This window comes from Gekko japonicus, unplaced genomic scaffold (assembly GCF_001447785.1).
Source record: "Gekko japonicus isolate JY-2015 unplaced genomic scaffold, Gekko_japonicus_V1.1 scaffold127, whole genome shotgun sequence".
Classification (NCBI taxonomy): Eukaryota; Metazoa; Chordata; class Lepidosauria; order Squamata; family Gekkonidae; genus Gekko; species Gekko japonicus.
This window is the reverse complement of record NW_015170891.1, coordinates 865,587-885,433: the sequence shown is the minus strand read 5'-3', so window position 1 is coordinate 885,433 and position 19,847 is coordinate 865,587. Positions and strand designations below refer to the sequence as shown.

The following is a 19,847-nucleotide window of genomic DNA, read 5'->3' as shown; positions in this document are numbered from 1 at the left end:
ATTTTGAATCTTTTTCGCTTGGGAACAGAACTCCTTAGGAAGGTGTGATAAAAACTCCGACATACGTTTCCAAAGGTTAAATTGGTAACGTCCCATGCATGCAGTGTAATTGGATGTCTTTATGCCCATTGCTCCTACAGTATAAAACTTTCTCCCCATAGAGTGAATCTTTGTTCCTTCTTTTTCTGGCGGAATAGAACGACTCGATTTTCCTTTGGTGGAGGAAGTAACCACAAGAGAGTTCGGTTTGGGGTGGGTAAACAAAAATTCAGCCCCCATTTCTTGTATTTTATACATGTGATCTAATCTCGTTAGACACGGACAACGAAGAAGGGCGATCCCAGAGGTCTTTCGTAGTTTGCAACATCACCTTGGTCATAGGTAATGCTACAGAGGATGAAGTGCTAGACTGCATGATGTCAAAAACATCATCGACCATGTGCGATATTAAGGTGGGATTCATGGAGAGGTCTAATGCCATCCGTTGAATAAAGTCACCATATGACTTGACATCTTCTGAAGGTGAAATAGGGAGATCGGCCTCAACATCCGGATGTGGAGAAGGGAGGTCTGCATCATCCCCTTGATTAGAGAGTTCGTCTGCACTAGAGGAAGCCACAGAAGGCTCAGAAGAGGGAGCGGGCAAAATCGGTACCGATGGTACATTAGTCGGTACCGATGGAATCGGTGCCGGAGGCAGGGCTGGGCACGAGTTGTGTATTGGCCTCGAACTCTTCGACCCCGATGCTGGGTCTCTATACTGAGATACTCTGGATGACACCGACTGACGATCCCACTCCATCGGCAGGGGAGGCGGAGGAGGAAGGGCCCTTTGTGGGTATGGATAGCTGCCATAAAGGTATCGCCATTGGCGTTGATCCCAAGTTAAGGGAGGTGAAGGAGGTGGTCGGTGTCGATCGTCCATGCTGTGCGTTGGTGAGCCAGCAAGAGACTGATGGCCAGATAGTTCGGCTTCTGACAACGGTGCCTGTTGGGTAAGATCCATATCCGGATCAGAGTCGACAGACTGAGTATGGTCCAGAGGACTACAAACTGGAGCATGACCTTGACTCGCAGACACCGTAGAAGCTACCTGAAGGGGCTTAGATTTTGAGCCCTTTTTAGGCTTTGTATGCTTTTCTTTGGTGCCTTTGCCCTGCTTCCGGATCTTGGAAGGTATGGGGCTGTTGCAGATCAATAGTGACTGTTTCAGTGTCATTGCATCGATAGCGACTGTCGACGTTGAAGCTCCCGAAGCGGGGAGAGGGGTGTCCGAAGGCAGAGTAGACATCGAAGCATGCCCAGACGTCTCCAAAGCAGAGGAAGACTGTGGGGAAAGAGCCTTCTCCATGAGCCCCAAATGCAACCGAGCAGCTCTATTTTTTCGTGTTTGGTTCGAACATTTTTGGCAATGTTGACACGAAGTAACGCGGTGTGATTCCCCTAGGCACAATAAACAACGCAAATGTCCGTCAGAGGGGGAAATCTTCAGTCCACAGGACTTACACCGCTTGAAGAAGCCCCACCGTGCGGCCATAGGCCGGCGGAGAGGAAAAACGATTCAAAGTCGAACCCAAAAGAAAAATACTCTAAACTAAGAGAAAAATTAAAGGAAAAAGGCTAACTAACGCAGAAAAAGACAAGGTTAGAAGTAAATACTTAACTGACCGAAGCAAGGCGTCCTACCAGTGCGGCGGTCAGAAAAGAACTGCGGGATCTGCATGCCCCTCCTTGGTCATGCGCAGTGGAGTCTGGTGCGTGACCTGGGAGTGGACGCGAAAATCCCTTTTGGCTTTCTAACGGTACCGAACAGGGTCAGCACAGGCGCAGACTATTCCCAAGGGTGTGATGCACAGAGACCACGAAGAAGATGGCTGGTTCTGAGGACCAGACATAACAGAATTTTCAGTCGCACAACCCCTCACAATGCTCTCAGGGTTCCTTGTATTCTAAGATCATATTTGTGGCATAATCTGGCCCTCAGAACAACTGATGAGCAGAACAAAAAAAGAAAGGTCCACCAGAAATTGTTCAGGTACTACCAGACCCATGCTTGAAGGCTAGATGTATTCCCAGCAATTTTTTTGCTCTCCGTGTTTCTCTGAAGCATGAGCCAATCACCTCAAAGCCATGCCCACAAAAGCTGTTTGACTTCCCTTGAATGAAAGTCTATTGGAATGGGGCCAAGTGGCCACCTCTCACGACAAAGTGGGATTTTGTCATTGGCCTATTTGCACATTGGTCCCAAATGGGATTTTGGTTAAAAGCTGAAGGGGACCAAATGCTTGAAAATATCAATGTGTACCTTTTTTTCTTATTTGCTTGAGGCAGTAGAATCCAGCAAGAGCCAGGCAAGCCCATTCTCTCATTAACCCAATTCGGCAACTTTCCTGCCGCTGCCACCCACCACTCGCTTGCATTTCACGCACAAAGAGCTGTCTCTGGAAAGGCGGGTCGCAGCAAGCCAGCTACAAGCAAGCGGCGGTGGAGACTTTGTGGGGGGGAAAGGGACCTGTCCGTCACAGCACCAGTCCTCTGCGTCTCTACGTGAGTGCTCCAGCTCCTGCCTCCCTAATCTTTTTGCCGCGTTCCCATGCAGATGGCTTGCTGATCTCCTTCTAATGTTTAGTTTAACATGTCTCTGGTTAGCACCAGCATATGACAGTACTGACAGCCATGGCTGTTCCTTTTTAAATATCATGTCAGAAACACGATGCAATAAAGCCGCGGATGCGCTCCATGGCTCTGCCTACCATTAGGAGAGTTGCCACTTCGATTTTAATGAGGACAATCTGCATTTCGGGGGCTTCTCTCCCTCCCCCCATGTGTCAGGCTGCTTGGACAAATCAGCAGCACATCATGCTGGCCAAAAACCAAGTGCTGACAAATGTAGATATTTCAAATTTAATTGACACCTAAATGTACTTAAGACAGATAAAGGAAAAGAGATAAAAGGGGGGGAGGGGGAGTGGCTGAACAGTGGGTCTGGGCATTAACGATGAGGATTCCATCGCCAGGGATCATTCTGCGGCAGGAAAGCGGCTCATTTATTCCAAGCGAAGCTTTAAGCAGACGGCAGAGACCCCTCTGGCTGCCCTTTGGACAAAGGGCTGGATCAGCTGTCCCTCCTGTTACAACACCACAGTCCTGTTTCAAACATCGTGGTTCCTGTGAGCACCAGCCGCCTGACACAAGGAGGCTCCTGGCATTCTTCTGAGAAAAAACAGACTCCCATTACTTAGCCTGTGAGGCCACGCAAGAGCATAAAGGGCACTCCCCTCTGCCCCAAGACGACATCATCGTCATCCCAAAGCAAATTCCCCTTCTCACCCACCCCCCAACTGATTGCCATAATCCTGGATGCAGGCAGAGAACATGTGCACAGCACAGAAGGAACCTTCTGATTAGTGAGTCAAAGCACCTTAATTCCTTTTTGTGTGTGTGTGTGTTTGTATGGTGTGTGGGGGGAAACGCTGATCCCAAAATGCACCAGTGAGAGCACCAAAAGCCACCCCAAGAAAATGTTATAAAATACACAGCTTGCTCCTTGCTATGAATAACACAAAAGGGTCCTGTTACATTATGAAGAAGTGACCGTAGATCTCCAGAAGAAATGTGTGATCTGGGGAAAGCCCTTCCTGACCCAGATAGGACAATTAGTGAGTTCTCCCTTCAGAAAACTGGGGGGGGGGGGGGAGAAAACAAACGGGTAAAATAAGATGGATGGACATTCTCTTGGGATGCACAGAGAGATGGAGAAAAGTGCCGTGACACTGACAGGAAGGGGAACTCAACAGGGGCCGAAGGATTGTGAGGCCATCTGCAGAAAGACCATAGTGGGTGCTTCTGCCCATTCTTCTACAGCAACTGTGCTGAAACTGGCTGGCAGTCTCTGCCCCTACAGCAGCACAGCTAGTTTCCAAGGGACCTTCCAGCTGCCCAGTTCTGTGGACACTTTTGACACAGTTGGTGTAAGGTGGGGGACATTTCAGAGGTGGTTTCCCATTGCCTGCCTCTGCGTCACGGCCCTGGTACTCCTTGGAGGTCTCCCTTCCAAATACTAGCCAGGGCTGACCCTGCTCAGCTTCTGATGAGATCAGGCTAGCCTGGGCTAGCCAGGTCAGGGCTGATGTGTCCTCTATTTCCCTATAACATAGGCCATAGATACATGCCATAGGAGCGGGTTTAGCAGAGATAAATGCCACTGTTTGGATAAGCCTTACTTCTTCCCTCCAGAATGCTGACAAAAATTCTGGAGAGAGAGAAAAAAAGAACACACATGAAACTTATACTGAATCAGACCATCAGTCCACCAAGGTCAGGCCAAGGTCTTTCACATCACCCTCCTGCCTGGTCCTTTTAACTGGAGATGCCAGGGACAGAACCCGGGATGCTCTGCATGCAAAGCAGAGGCTCTTCCCCTCAGTCACAAAACCACCCACAGCTGCTGTTCTTGCTGCACACATGGACCACCTGGGGATCTATTCTACAGTGGAGGAGATGGGGGAAACATGTCCCAACCAGTAGGGCTAATCTCTAGAAACCCTAAATGTGCAGATGAAGGGACACAGCTAGACTTTCTACTTCAGTGCCTTCCTGAGGAGAAACCAAACAAGCATCATGATGCCTAAGTGACCAGTCAACATCACCCCCCCCCCCATGCTAATATAAATTAGGGGATCAGAACTTTGCACTATGGCACCATGTAGATGTTAGGTTTTATGGATCTGTATTTTTAGTTTATTTATTGTATTTTATATAAACTTGCTGTGCACCACCCTGAGCCTGCTCCATGGGGAGGGCAGCATAGAAGTTTAATGTAACAAACACACAAATAAATAAATCTGCTTAAAGCCCATCTCACTCACCACCACTCTCAGGAATTAAGTGTGCTCTTGAAGAGTGCCATTGGGTGTGCCCATGAAGAGGTCTGCCATTTTTCTTTGGTAGACAGGCAAAGAAAACAGAGAGGGTTTCCCCCCAACCTTCACTATTTCACCTTCCCTCCAGAAAAGAAAAGAAAGCAAAGAAATACTAGTGCTGGAGGCCTTGAGGAATGGTAGGGGAATAAATAATGGGAAATTACCCCCCATCCTAAATATCCTTCTCCAGCTTACTGTAAACCCCAAAGGACTTGCGCAGGCGAATTGCCCCACATCCCTCTTGTTTTTCCTTGAATTTGGAAATTGATACTTTCCTGTATACCTGGGCAGTCCTCTCCCAGTATGCAACCTCCTTAAAACACACTGCCTTAAGGCCCATGAACCAGAATATTCAAGGGAATGCTGTTTACCCATAACCTTGGTGCAGTAAATCTGGTTTTAGGTTAAAATTGTTTGCTGCTAATATGCTTTGCGGCTGCTAAGCAATTTGGCTAGCCTGTAGTTTTGGGATGTTTCTATTTGTTATTTTACTGCTTTTGAGATGCGTGTTTATGTTTTAGTTGTTTCACTCACTGTGAAAAACTGTAAAAATAAGTGGGTAAGTATATTTTTCTACAAGCAAAACATGTACAACATCCCCAACTCCCCCTTCAAGAAAGCAGAGCTTCTCCCCATGGATTGGGGGTGCCAGACGCTGTCTACTCTCCTGGGAAGCAGAATCTGTGGGGAGGGCTCTTGTTTGGCACTGCAGTCCCTTCAGCCCACTTTGTTTGTTTGAACACAAACTGGCTGGTGGCAGCTTTCCACATTTCACAAGACGGGGGAGGAGTAAAGAAGGGGGAAAGGGCAGGAGCGGATTCCCCTGCATGCTTCACTGTCATCTGAAGCAGCACAGGATGCCCCCCTCCCTGGCACTTGTGACCAGGAAGTAACTGGCTGGCTGGCATCATTCCCACAAAGAACTTCTTGAATTTGATTTTCAACCCTTTCTAATTGTCAGGATAAGATTTTGGAAGTCACTCATAAATTACAAGAAGTGTGGGGAAAGCATGTAGATTTAGCTCGATACACAACTCACTAACATTAGTACAACTTCCTCAGAGAGGAACTGTCCACCAAGGACTGCTGATCCTCTCAGGGAACCTGGCCATTAATATACCTGAGTTGCAACAGCCAACTGGATGGCATTAAATCTGTGAGTCCACAACATCACCCCCTGGATGCTCAACTGACTCTTTTCTGGAGCTGATTTTCTGTTCAGTGATGGGGGAACAGTAGGTCAGCACCCCAATCTTTGTTGTTTCGCTACTTAATGCCACCTGTCTACATCTTCCAAAAGGGAAGATAAAATAACTAAGCCCAAAAACAGTAAAAGAGATAAGGAAAAAGGCAAGATAACATGACAACAGACATTTGTCACAGGTAGAGATAGCTCCGTGTCTTGTAAATATGCTGCTCTTTCCTCGAGTAGTGGGGCTTTCTGCAGCTGCCCGTATTTACTCTCAGGAATCAGACCTGGAGCAAGAAGGTTGGCTGTCTGCAGGGATGTGTCAAGGCCTCTTCCACAAGGGGGCAATCACGTTCCACTAACAGGAGGCTCTGCCTAAGTTCAGAGGCAGGTGGCCGTTCAAAAAACATCTCCCTAGGTAATCAGTAAAGTTAAACATTCAAGGAGAATACCTCCTACCTGGCCTCATCACAATATATTTCTCAGTGCTCAAGACCTTTGAGAGTTTAATCTGCACATGCTCTATAGCACCAGCATTAGGGACTGAAATTGTCAAACAATTCTCAAGCTTTATTGCCTCCAATGGCACAAGGGATCGTCTACTCTTCTCCTCCCAGTCCCAACAACAGACTTACAATGAGAGGAATCCAGAGGCACGGATACTTACTGCTCTGGGCTGGAGACAGAGGTCCTTTGGCCATCAACGGCGATGTTGCTCTTTGGCCTCCTGACAACGTGGGGTCTGGGTGGCCGAACCTATTCGATGAGAAGTAGAGGTGATTTAGCAAATCTGCTTAAGCAGCCATCGCATACACACAAGCCCTGCCAAAACCAGCCTCTTGCCTGCTTTGACCCAGCTCCCATTTTGAACACAGTCCTTTGTTAAACCCAGCCTGGCAGCAAAAAGCCCAATCCAAGAGGCTCAATGGAGCATCAAATAGAGAAAAGTGCTTTGCTCTGAAAACAACTCATAGGCCAGCACGCTTTTCCTTTGGTATGATTCTGATATGGATTGAGGCAGAGGTGCTTGGTTTGCCATGTGCCCTTGTCACAAAAAGGACACCGCAGGCAGTATTCAAAGTTGCAGCAAAGTCACAACAGGTGAAGAAAAAGGATGGGAAAAATATTTCAAATTTCTAGGAGCCACCACAGGACTGTTTAGGAGCCTGGCTGTGCAGAGATGGGGCAGCGCTGATCTGCTCTGCCAACATGATCTCTAGCCTGGCAGGAAGACGTTACACATGAAAAGGGAAACCTAGAATGGTCCAATACCCAACAGACTCTCTGCTACTCTCAGCTACTGGTACTACTAGGCCTAGACCTTGTTCTCAGCAAATGTATGCTTCCGATTTTAAGGATGCTAACTTGCTTCTAAGCAAACCAGTAGCCTCATTTTAATTTTCTTTTTACAGGATTAACACAATCATGGCTTTTAACAGAGAAATCCCGTAGAATGAACCGCAACAGAGAAACCAACAGAGTACAGAGAATGCTTTATTAATGGACTGGATGCCACTGAAGACTGGGTGTCTTTCATCCACTTAATGGGATGGATTGTCGGGGAAGTGTTCCCACTAATATTCCAGAGCTAGACTTGCGTGTTTTATTCAGGTCCTTTCAATAAAATATAAACTTTTCAGTAGCTCAGTGACATCTTGGAAAGCAATTTCCAATCCAACGTGTCGGAAGCAACATCCCACAACCTGGAAACGCTGCATGTATAGAAGCAAAAATGGAACAGACTCCGTATGCATCACCGACAGAAACAACTTTACTCAAACCATCTTGGTCAGGAGATGACATTTTTATTTACTAATTAAAATATTTATAACCCTCCTTTCCTTGTGGCTCAGGGAGAGTTATAATTAAAACACCACCATTTAAAACCAGCAGAATAAAACCCAGAAACCCCCTCCTCACCAGGACCGGCAGGGTCAAAACCACACTTGCATACTGGCTCTTGGCAATCTCCAAGAGAACCCTCTTGGCAGTATATCCTCAGTGTAAGCAGCCAGCCCTATAGCTAAGCAATATGAATTTGACAAAGGACGTCTCCTATTGACAGCAGTCTCCTGTGGAAAACCCCGTGCCTAGTATGAACACCCCGCTTCCATGAGACCCTGAGGACTGCAGGTCTTCACATCACCACCAAACCAAAACCCTGATGGTCCATCAAACAGTGTGTGAACATAAGAACATAAGAGACGCCAATGTTGGATCAGGCCAAATGTCCATCCAGTCCAACACTCTGTGTCACACAGTGGCCAGAAATACCAGTGCCATCAGGAGGTCCACCAGTGGGGCCAGGACATTAGAAGCCCTCCCACTGTTGACCCCCCCCCTAGCACCAAGAAGACAGAGCATCACTTGCCCCAGAGTCCCTATCTATATCTTGTGGCTAATAGCCACTGATGGACCTCTGCTCCATATGCTTATCTAATTCCCTTTTGAAGCCGTCCATGCTTGTAGCCGTCACCACTTCCTGTGGCAGTGAATTCTATGTGTTAATCACTGTTTGGGTGAAGAAGTACTTCTAACGTGTGTACGTAGACAGATTGTGAGGAGGAGAGCAGGGAGGGTTGCATCAGTGCTTAGTTCTTATGACCCTTTCTTACACACCTACGGAAATGCTGATCTTCACTTTGGTGTCAGGCAGCAACTTTTCTCCAGGCCAGTAATCCTGGAGGTTTTTTGCCATCTTCTGGGCATGGGGCAGGGGTCACTGTGAGTGTGGGGGGGGGGTATTTGTTAATTCCCTGCATTGTGCAGGGGGTTGGACTAGATTACCATGGAGGTCCCTTCCAACTCTATGATTCTATGTGTGTTCCTGTGCGGTGGGGCGGCATGGTTATCCTTCTCCCTCTGCAATCTTATTGCCTTTAAAGACAAATACGATTGCTGTAGTTTTAACTAGCTTTAATCTAAATGTTGTAAGATACAGTTCTACATTTTTATTGTTTTAGCTATATGATGTCAACTGCTTTAAATGTAAGTAGGAGATAAATATGTAAATAAAACAAAAGGCATACATGGATGGGTATAATCATGTCACTGGCTCATGGGCTACAGACTTCCACGAGTAGCTAATTGTGACAAGAGCATAGGTGGATTCATCATATGAAAAGCTACAGGAAACCTCCCACCTTGTGTGGCTAGTGTGCCATATAAAAACAACCCTGTACACTCAACTGAAGAAAAGCGTCCCAACAACAAGACTTTCAGAAGGGAAAGCATCTTTGTCCTTTGAACGTACAAAATTGCAATTGTGTTTTCAAGCTCCCCTCCCCAACAAACAGCTGCAGATTTCCAAGAGGCAAAAAGGTTCACAGCAGGAGTTCTGCCTCTGAACTGGGGGAGGGGCGTTCTCTTGAGTGTGGAACTGGTTGCCCCAAAAGGTTTCCAGCTGAAGGTCTGGTGAACCTGCTTGCTCCTCCCAAAGGGCCTGGTTCATACAGCAGGAAACCCCATCACTGACAAGCAGCTTACATGGAATAATCATGCATGGAAGGCAATGGCATGAATGAGGCAGAAACGGAGGGTGATGGTGGTGGGGGTGGCCTGGGGGTTCCCCAGTGAGACTGAATGCCACTGGCCCCCCTGGGTAGAAAGGAGGTCAGATGCTAGAGGCCCATGAGCCTCTCTTGCACACAAGGCTGATTCTCCTTTTGCAATCAAGATGGCTTAAGGGCGGTGAATTTATGGCAGGAATAGAAGGATTAAGTTTGCGGCAACTTCGAGTGAACTTGCAAGGCGGTGAAACATGGGGAAAAAGAACAACAGAGCTAATTAGAGGAGCTGAGCTGTCAGAGAGCGGCTGCATGGCTCAGCGCCAGCAAACAAAAGGAATGGCTTGGCAAATCAGCAGGATCGATGGAGGAGACTGCTTCATTAGGGATGATAAAACACAGAGAGAGGGAAAGGCAAGAGGGAAAGGAGAGAGAGAGAGAGAAAGAGAGAGAGAGAGAGAGAGAGAGAGAGAGGGAAAACTGTTTAATTAAGCCTAAAGCTGGCTTGTCCCTGCACTAGGAACACTTTCACCTTTGGGGTGGCTCTCTCGGGGCAGGGAGTGCAGCCCGGGCCCCGCCAGAGACAGCAACCACACAGCATGGGGGGGGGGGGGAAGAGATGCTAAAGAGGATTTTGTGCCAGACCCTGACAGGACAGTTGGGGAAGAGGGGAGGGGTTGGGAAAGAGGCCAAATCCCAGCTGGGTTTCAAAGGCTACCACAGAAGGAGGGTTAAACGCACCATGAATGCAAACGCGCTGTGTGTGCTGCTCAGCTCAGAGGGCAAATGCCAGACTAACAAGGACCGAATGGGCAGTTGGCGGGAATACCTGCCTGTCTGGGGACGCTGCTGGAACTCATGGCAGAGGTGGGATCTGATTTCCCTGAAAAATAGGCTCAAGCATCTTTTTGATTCTCCCATGTAAAAGGAAATGGTATCCAAAGCATAAAGCAGCCTTTTTATCATAAGGACTGTACGCATGACATCAGAGCTGAAGATGCCACTGGCCTGGGTTGAAGCAATGGAGAGATGGTCCATCGGTCCATCTTCAGCATCTAAGGAATGAGATCGTCTCGTCTGCAGTAACTTCCTGTGCTCTCCTGCGGTAAGATGCTACAAGGTACAAGCAGGGGGGATTTTGAGGAGAAAGAAGGAGCACGTTACACTGGGCCTCCCCTGTCCCAGCCTTTACAGCTGCAAATTAATGAGTTGGGAAAACAGCCAGTACAGGTCCAAAGTCAAGTTGAAGAGATTTGCCCTTTAAACTTTCCACAGGAATTAAAAAGAAAGAGCAGAATCAAAAATACTTAAAGGGATTTATTAAGAGTGGAAACTCCCACATATGTTGAGTATACATTCCTCACTAAGGGCAGGAGAGTACAACTGGATTAAAAAAAAAAAACCCTCCACAACTGCAGAGAGCTTTTGTAAAAGACAGCTGTACTTTTGGTACCTATGCTCAGAATGCACTGCAGCCTGGAATCAGAGGTCTGGGTCCCAAAGTAAATTTTTGTTCCCATCTCATCACTCTCAAATGATTTCAGAGTCTATGACCAAATTCACACAGCCTTCCTAAAATGCTTTTCGGTCCCCTCTCACAAAGTGGGTTCTAGATCAAATCAAGCCCGAACCCGAGAACCTAAAATTCCTAAGCTGAGACTATCGTACTTTGGCCACATTATGAAAGAAGACGTCTCTGGAAAGGACAGTGATGCTAGGAAACGTTGCAGGCGGCAGGAAAAGAGGAAGACCCAAGCATGAGATGGACTGACTCCGTCAAGGAAGCCATAAGGGCCCTCAGTTTGCAAGGCTGTTAGCGATTAGATGTTTTGGAGGACATTGATTCGTAGGGTTGCCATAAGTCGGAAGCAACTTGATGGCACTTAACACATCTACACACATTCGCCGTTGGAGGGCATACTGGAAAACAGGAGGGGAGTTTCCAGGGGCCTTGTGCTGCATTTCGGAACCCACTGATGGGCCATGCAGGTATACAGATTGACGGCTGCATCCCCACCTTCCTGCCCTGTGAGAGGCATGCGTGGCTTTGGCCCTGGGCTACAGAAAACCACCTACAGGATTCCCAAGAGCAGTGGAGCAAGATCAGCGTATTTCCTCTGAATCCAGCATCCATCAATAAAAGGTGCCCTTCCAGGAGAGCAATCAACTATGATTTTCGTCTTAATGGTTTCTCCTCGTCTTTTGGGGTACAGAGTTGACGTGCGCATACTTTAGAGGACTACTCATGCACAGTGGTGGAGATCTAAACAAACTGGCCTTTGATGCCAAGAACAGGTCTGACTTGAAAACAAGACTGCTCAGTAACATTTTGCCTGCAGAAATCTCTCTGGGGAGCCCCCTCCCTTCAATGGAAGAAGCAAGTGACGAAAGCTTTTGGCTACAGAAGGGGAAAAAACAACGAAGAAAAAGTCTGTTTCCTGGGTAATGAATCTCAGCCAGTCCTCTAGGGTCTCCAACGTCAAGAGTCCTGAACAACAGATCCAGAAGTAATCAGCACCACCTTTGACACGTACGGGAAGGGAAATTATCAATGCATAAATCCATAACAATTACTTGCCCAGCTAAAACACCCCCCCACACTGTTAAGACATGCTCTCTCACTCAAACTCATGCGCTGGAAAGTTAAGACCAAATAGCACACCCAGACTGGCCATCAACAAACAAGAGAGGTCTAAAGCAGAAGAGGAACTCCCTGTGTTAGTTTCAGCAAGACACTGTAAAAATTTGCCACTGTTTCTTTGATCTCATTTTCATATATCAGAAACTGGATTAAAGAAAGCAGGGCCCTCTGGTGAAATCAGGACAGCCTCTGCAAAAATCCCCAAACTCACAGGAAGAGCTGTCAAGCACAGACTGACATCAACCAACTTGTTTGGGCCAAGAGCCATTAGCATCGCACAAGTAATCCCATCTGCACCTTTACAGGCACCTGGCAAAGGCAGCAAGCAAAGTAGGGCAAAAAATTAGGAGTGGAAATAGTTTAGGCCAGTGCTGATTCTGCCCTCAATGTAATTATGTGACAACCTCGAAAAAGGTATTTGCCTTCAACTGTTTTCTGACTGATAGAGAGAAGTAATCCAGTTTTCCTTTAGTGGTTTCAGTGACAAATTCATCATCTCACATGTTCAAATTTCCAACTGCAAGAGACCCTGCAGTACAGAAAGTAAGCAGACGCCATGCACACAGAGTGTCATTGAGGCCTACAGGGGCCCTAAACATACAATTTTGTGGCTGCTGTTCATGTGCTCCACAGTTGTGGACCAAGGAAAGAAAAATCAAAAGTCACGACCTTGCTGAGGGCAAGGAAAGGCAGCAGATCTGGCTCATGGAGCATGATCCAGAGGAACAACTTCTGTGCAAGGCTCACCGAAACGAACAAAAGCTACATAAGGTCAGTATTCTGCTCTTACACAGCTCTTGGTCACTTCCAGTGGGGGGACCTTTCGTGTGGACTGAGAGGGGAGGAGGGGGCTGGCTGGATCTCTGCCTCAGCATCCGGTGACTTATGCCAGCCTCGGTTGGCATTCTCCGGGTTCCCCACAGTGCCCTGCCCCTGCCCTTGTCCAGTGTCTCTGTCGCTTCAGGAGAGGAGGCACAGAGAAAGAACAGGGAGACTGAGCAGCTTGCTCTGCTGTTTGCTTTATAATCTCTTACTCTAATTTTATGTAACACATAGTTTAAATCAAAAGTTCTGGAGCACATATTGTGGATTTTTGCTCTTTGAGCCAGCCTGTTCAGACTGACAGTGTCAACATTTTGTATCCTTTTAGAGAAAGCATCCAGGCTTCAGGATGCGCACCAGACTTGCCAGCAAATTTGGCAGGTGTCAGCCACGTTGTGGTCAAGGCGCAGTTCCTTAGACCAAGTCTGCTGCTCGTGCCACCACTTTGGGGGAGGGGTTATATGAGCACTGTTTCCTTTAAGAGGTGGCACCTGATTTCAGAGGTCAGCTCCAGTCTTCGCAACCTGCCCAGCTAAAACTGTACGTTGAGCCCGAAGGAGATGGGAATAAAGGAATCAGCCTGAGAATGAGAGGAAGGCATCACCAGAGTAAGAGTAAGTAGGGGTGGCAGAAGACCCTGATGAAGGCAAACAGAACCAAGGACGGGTCTTGGGACTCAGCACTGCCAAGGAAAGGCGCCAAGAAAAGGAGCTCCTGTCAGACTGGATGCAAAGTTGGCAAGTCCCACCTAGCAGGATTTAGTAAGACTATGGAGCACGCAGGGTTAAAAAATGCAGCGGAGGCGGAATATCCGGCTACTCACAGGCCTGGATGAGCGATGGATCTTGGGAGGAGGCGGTCTTGCAGGACGAACGCTTGGCTGTGGCATCAAAGTGGAAACTTCAGTCAGTCCACATACATTTAGTTCACCAGAATGTTGTCCAATCAATGCCTTAAACCCTCCTGCCAGTTTTGTGACAGGAACCTCTTGTGGGTGGTGAACACAACAGCACTAGGGGAGGAAGCGGGGGTAGGGATTTGCCTCTGTTCTGCTGCAAACAGCATCTCAAGAACTTGCTGGCCAGATCACACCCCTTAAGTATAGTGCCCCCCCACATATCAGTGTGCAGACTATTGGCACAGGGGTGTCATTTAAGAATGGTGAGAAGAACTTGTCTCCTTAGGGGAGCAGAAAGACCACTGGGGTGCTCTGTGCCCCACAGCAATGCAAACACACTTTGGGGGAATTAAATTAAAACACTGTGCTGAAGTACTCAAAACACTGAACCCCCAAACAGCGAAAGCAACAACTTGCTTCATGAAAGATGGGCAATGGGTAAATCCTGCACAGTCCCCAAGCCTCTTTCTGTGAGGGCCAGAAGTATTGTAGTTCTATGGAAAGAAGTCCTCGGATTCCCTTGATGCCACATGGCTACATGTAAAGATCAGGACTGGATACAGGGAATGCGTCCAGCTACACTCATACTTACACTTTCTGCAAAGATGATATTTTGCCCTGTTGTCTCATTTTGATGGTTCTATTCATTTTTGCAAGCTATATCATGAACTTTTTAGCTAAGTACACAGGGTAAACACCTCTTTTTAAAAATAAAGTGTAAAAATAAAACCCCCACCTGCGATCAAATCCCAAGTTAAGCTGGCAGGGTAAGTTAACGAGTGTGGAAGAAGCAGTGACATGACCTATACCTGCCCATTGCCCAGACCTATTCTTCGCTAGAGCTTGCTTTCTGAAGTTCTGGACAGAGACTGGGCGTACACACACACACACACACACACACGAACACACAGTGTCACACTCCAAGCATATTCACAGGACATGAAGATTTAATAAAAACAGCCTCTGATTTGCAGTTAATGTGTTGAGACAGCAAAACACATTGTTTCCAAAAGGTCAGAAGGGGAAGCTGTGTTGGAATATCAGCTTAATTACCTGAGCTGCAGGATGAATGGGGACACGGCCGTGGATGTCCAGGCTGCTGAAGGCAGCTAAAATTATGGTTGCAGGCATGTGGTGGAGCCCCGGGGAGAGGGGAGAGCTTTCAAAAGTGCATATTCATCCCTGCTGCTTGTGTAACCACAAACCCCTTTTCTGAAGGCAATTCAGAAACTTCCTGGGCCTTCATCTCCTTGAGTCTGCATAGCCAACAAGGCACTCTTCAAGGCCTTGCCGCTGGAGGATGTTTGGTGGGAGGAGTCAGCCAGTGCAGAGCATGGCGACTGACGCCCTGACTCCTGATAGGAATAGCAAGGCTGGAGAACCCTGTGCCAGTTCTCCTGGCTTAACTAATCCGGGACATGTTCTTCTTGGTGCTTGGGGGGGCAACAATGGGGGGGGGGCTTCTAGTGTCCTGGCCCCACTGCTGGACCTTCTGATGGCACCTGGCATTTCTGGCCACTGTGTGACACAGAGTGTTGGACTGGGTGAGCCGTTGGCCTGATCCAGCATGGGCTTCTCTCATGCCCTTAGGGTGCCGCCTGAGCCCAGCTTACCCTCAAGCCCGCCTCCTCCCAGATGCTCCTTCACAATTCCTATAGCAAATGACACACACACAGACTCCCTGCCCCGCTGTCATCCACAAACTGAATGCCAACTGGAAGTGGGAAGCAGAACAGATTTTTTTTTTTCAGGGCAGCTTACACAGTAAACATAATACGGCTTTTAAAAAAAAAAAATTAAATGCTGCCATCAGCAATCGACCACAAAAAACACAAACCGATCCCAACTATGCAGTGCTATGAAAACTGTCTAGTGGTAAAAGGAAAGGGGGAAAAATAATCAACAAAAGGCCCAGGTTAAAAAACAAGTCTTTATTTGGCACCTAAGACTCCAAAGCGTAGGGACCGAGAGAGCAGATGGCAGGAGAGGAATTCTTAAGGCACCACCACATCCAAGGCCTGTCTCCAGCTGCCACCCACCTTACCTCTGCAGAGAGCACACAGAAAAGGTTATCTTGCTGGAGGTCTTAATGGTCAGTATGGTTCATCAGATACCACTAACCCAGGCCAATTATGGCTTTAAAGGCAAGGACCAGCACTCCAAAATGCCTGGAAATCAAACTGAAAGCTAGTAAGGTTCCTTCCTGAACTGGTGAGATGCTTTCCTGATCATTCCCTCCAGGCAGATCCTTGCTGCTGCACTCCAGACAACTGCAGAGTCTTCAAAGGAGGTGTTGCGGTAACCCAGCCTGGATGTGATCAGAAGATCAGATCAAGGATGACTATGGACAAATTTTGCTTTTCCAGGAAGAGGCGCAGCTGGCAGACCATCCAAAGTTGGTTCCTGGTAGCCGGATCCCTCCACCCTCTCTGTTCTCTAATGCCCCCCCCCCCCCGAAGCTCAAACTTTGAATCCCCAAAGGGTAAACCGGAAGATGCATCAGAAACATTGCAAACTCCGCCCACTGCATTTGGACTGTCTGCTGGCAAAAGGCTGGAGGCTTTTTCAGTGCTCGAATTTTGTTCAGGGCCATTTCTCACCAACACTGAGGGAAATGATATGAAATGAAAACCTGCCTCAGAGCACACAGCCAGGGATGAGGGAGAAAAACAAAAACAAAGGATGCCACACTCAGGTCTTGATTTGCAACATCCAAAATAAAAATCAGTCTACTTAGAATGTAGATATTGAGGGCCTCTCAAGAGCTTTAATTTTCAATGTTGTAGCCAAAGGCTCCCCAGCTGTGAGCGCACTGCATGGCTTTAGCAAGCCTGCTAAAGATCCCAATGCCAAACACAGCTTCTAGTGGCCCACATACATAACATCTGGATTCAGAGCTTTCCATGCTTCCTTGCATCCAGCTTGCTCCACTGGGCCTTACTGATATGGGACAGACAACTTCAGACCACAGCAGTGGAAGTCTCCAACCTATTCTACTGCACAAGGCTGTGAACGATGGGACCTTTCCCTGCCCAGTCGCCTGGATCATTAGCTCAATTCATTTGCACCAAAAAACTGAGGAGAGGTTTTCAGAGGGCAAGACTGCTCAAAAAGTCTTTCCAGGCTTCCAAAAGTGTCACAGATGAAAAGCAACAGAGACTGGTACCTGGGAGCATGTTTCTTTGTGGGCTCCCCACATACAAAATGGGAAGGTAGTTTTTTCAAAAAATCGGGGACACCAGGAATACATTCACTCTGCGTACAAAGAAAACCTACCTGTCCATTGCTGGCTTCAGCGGAGTTTAAAATCACAGCTAATAGGTTAACAACTGTTTTTCTTCTGCTTCAAATGAAGAATATCAGAAAGCCGGGGGAATATTCGGCTTTCCAATTTGTACCGACTGCTCAGTGCTCCCTGCAATGTGTGTTTGACAGGGCTGACATTTTGTACTGCTGTGAGACGGGGGGAGCGTGTGACATTTTTATTCATGGTGGCGTACGCCCTTGTAATGATCAGCCCCGGTCGATGTGCTTACTGCAGCAGCCCCCGAGCCCTCGGAGAACAAACAGGAGCCGAAGGTACCAGCAGCTCGGCTGCCTTGTTAGACACCGCCAGGATCCTAACGAAGAGCAACTGCTGGAAAATTTCACTGTCAAATCCTCAAGGACATTGTCAGCAGAGAGCCAGCTGCATACATTTCTCATTTAAAACATGGAACATTCGCCAATCACGTATTAAGCAAAAGACAAAAAGCCAGGCCAGGGTTTAAAACTTTCTTATCCCCCCCCCCCCTTCCACCGGTCATTTTTGCAGCTTCTCACAGAGCTGGCCGTTAGGCTTGATGCTGGAATTCACATCTACGAAATCTAAGCAGACTGGACTATCCAAGATGAATATCAATAGATATATACTTGATTGGGGGGAAGAGGAGATATTGTGAGCTGCAAGAAATAGTATTTTTTAAAACTGCAGCAACTATCATTCCAGAAAGACTCCTGCATCTCTGTATCGCAAACTAGGTCTGTGTGTGCCTAAGGACCTTGCAATTTGGAGAGACCATATGAGACCCCCCAACCCTGCCAGGACAGCCAACTCACTGGAGACAGCAGAGGAGTGTTTGGTGCAGCAGGGTCACAGGCAAGAAGTCCCTCAGGAAAGGCTGGCTTATCATTCTTGGGCAAAGGGGTCTTTGCTGGTGGTGGTGAGGGTGGAGACTCCAGCTGGTGATTGGGAGGTCTGGCAGAGGAACCAAAAGCTTACTGCACATAAGGCACATGGACTCAAATCCCACTGCTAGGGGAAAGACTGGGTCCACCACAGTTCCCAGCATCAACTGGGTTTGTTAACACAATGTTTGCCACCCCACTGGTCAGCTCAATCAGGATTCACAAGAGAAACAAGCTAAGGAGAGAGAGCAATTGCTGCCTCCTCTATGAGGCCTGCAGCACTGCTTGACAGTCATAGCCCAAGGCCTGTGACTTGCATCACGGAGCACAGGCTCCAGTAAGGGATGAAAAGGTCAATAACCCGTCTAGACCCAGCCCCATTTACTTGGTGGATCTCTCTGGTTCTCCTTCCTAAAAACCCATCTAAGTGTTCCTGCTGAGAACTGATCCAGGGGTCCTTGCATGAGCCAACTAAGCCCACAGTCAGCCAGCTGGTGTCCACTGAAACATGATAGGAAGCATAATAGAGTGGGAATGATTTTGGCCCAGGGCAGGGGATGATGGTGCACCAGCTGATTCAGGAAAAGAGGAAGGAATGATTCAAATCTAGGTTGGGGGCAAAGCTCAAAATCTGGAAGGCTGACTCTGTTCCTTACCCCACTGGAAGTGACAGGAGCAACGGTCTGACTGTTTCTAACCCTAATCTCACAGTATCTTTGTGCCTTGTGAAAATGTGAAGGATTCTTCTCATCCTCTGGAGCTCCTCCTGCTGCAACGTGACCCCCTTAAAGATTAACAGAGAATCTGCCAGTGTTCCAGTGTGCCTGGGTCTAAAGAAAGTCACGTGGTGAGGCTGCGTAGGCCTTCCATCCCCATGGCTGAAGACGTCTTCTTTACACCAAGGATAATCCTCTCCCTTCCTCTTGCACACAGCCTCAGTGATCCATTTTTGTATTTTGCAAATGTGGCCCGGCCTATTCTTCTCCCTGACCTCCTAACGCCATTTAATCTTCTTAAAAGCAGCAGAAGAAATCTGCCTGCCAGTAACTGTGCTGTGTTTGTCTCCACCAAAGAGGCTGGGTGTTCAGGCAGAAGGTGGGCCACAGAGGCCCTCTGTATTTCCCTTGCTCTCCCCTCCACTAGCCATTAGGTAAAGAGCTTCCTTCCTACCCACTCCTGGGAAGGCAATGGTTCCACCAAGAATCCAGAAGGTTATTCCACACACTTCTTTAAGATGTGAATTCAGCTTAAAGGCTGCAGCAACTCAATAACCCACCAGAGCATGATTGATGGCAAAGGTCACAAAGAGCTTGAGCAGACTGGCCCATGAAGATGGCTTCTCCTTTTGCATCTATGTTCCCTCAAGGCAAAGTAATGCTCACAAATCTACAGGCTTCTATCAGTCTTGCTGTAACCAGGCCTTTTTAAAATCATTGCATTACTCAGCTACGACCACAGCAAAGTAATGCATTTTACCTAACACTAGAACCATTTTACCTAGATCCTTTGAAGGTTTGTATGGGCTTGTTCCTTTTCTCTCAAAGCAAGACAGACTGAAAGGGTTAGGGAGCATCTGATGTATTTTCTATTTCCGAAGCTGTTGGTCACAGTGGAAAGGTGCATTACCTTTTCCTCTGGTCAATCTATTATGAACAGCCTAAGTGGCACATCCCTAGGTGTTGCTGTTTAATGCAGCATTTGC

At 47.7% G+C, this 19,847-nt stretch overlaps 1 protein-coding gene across 1 annotated transcript in view; it reads right to left on the bottom strand.

Moving 5' to 3' along the window:
* Positions 1 to 19,847, bottom strand: part of DENND1A (DENN/MADD domain containing 1A) — a 341,344-nt gene that overhangs the window by 12,364 nt on the left and 309,133 nt on the right. Inside the window, 2 exon segments of the mRNA XM_015418453.1 lie at positions 6,779 to 6,867; positions 13,904 to 13,960. Coding sequence (XP_015273939.1) covers positions 6,779 to 6,867; positions 13,904 to 13,960 — 146 coding nt within the window.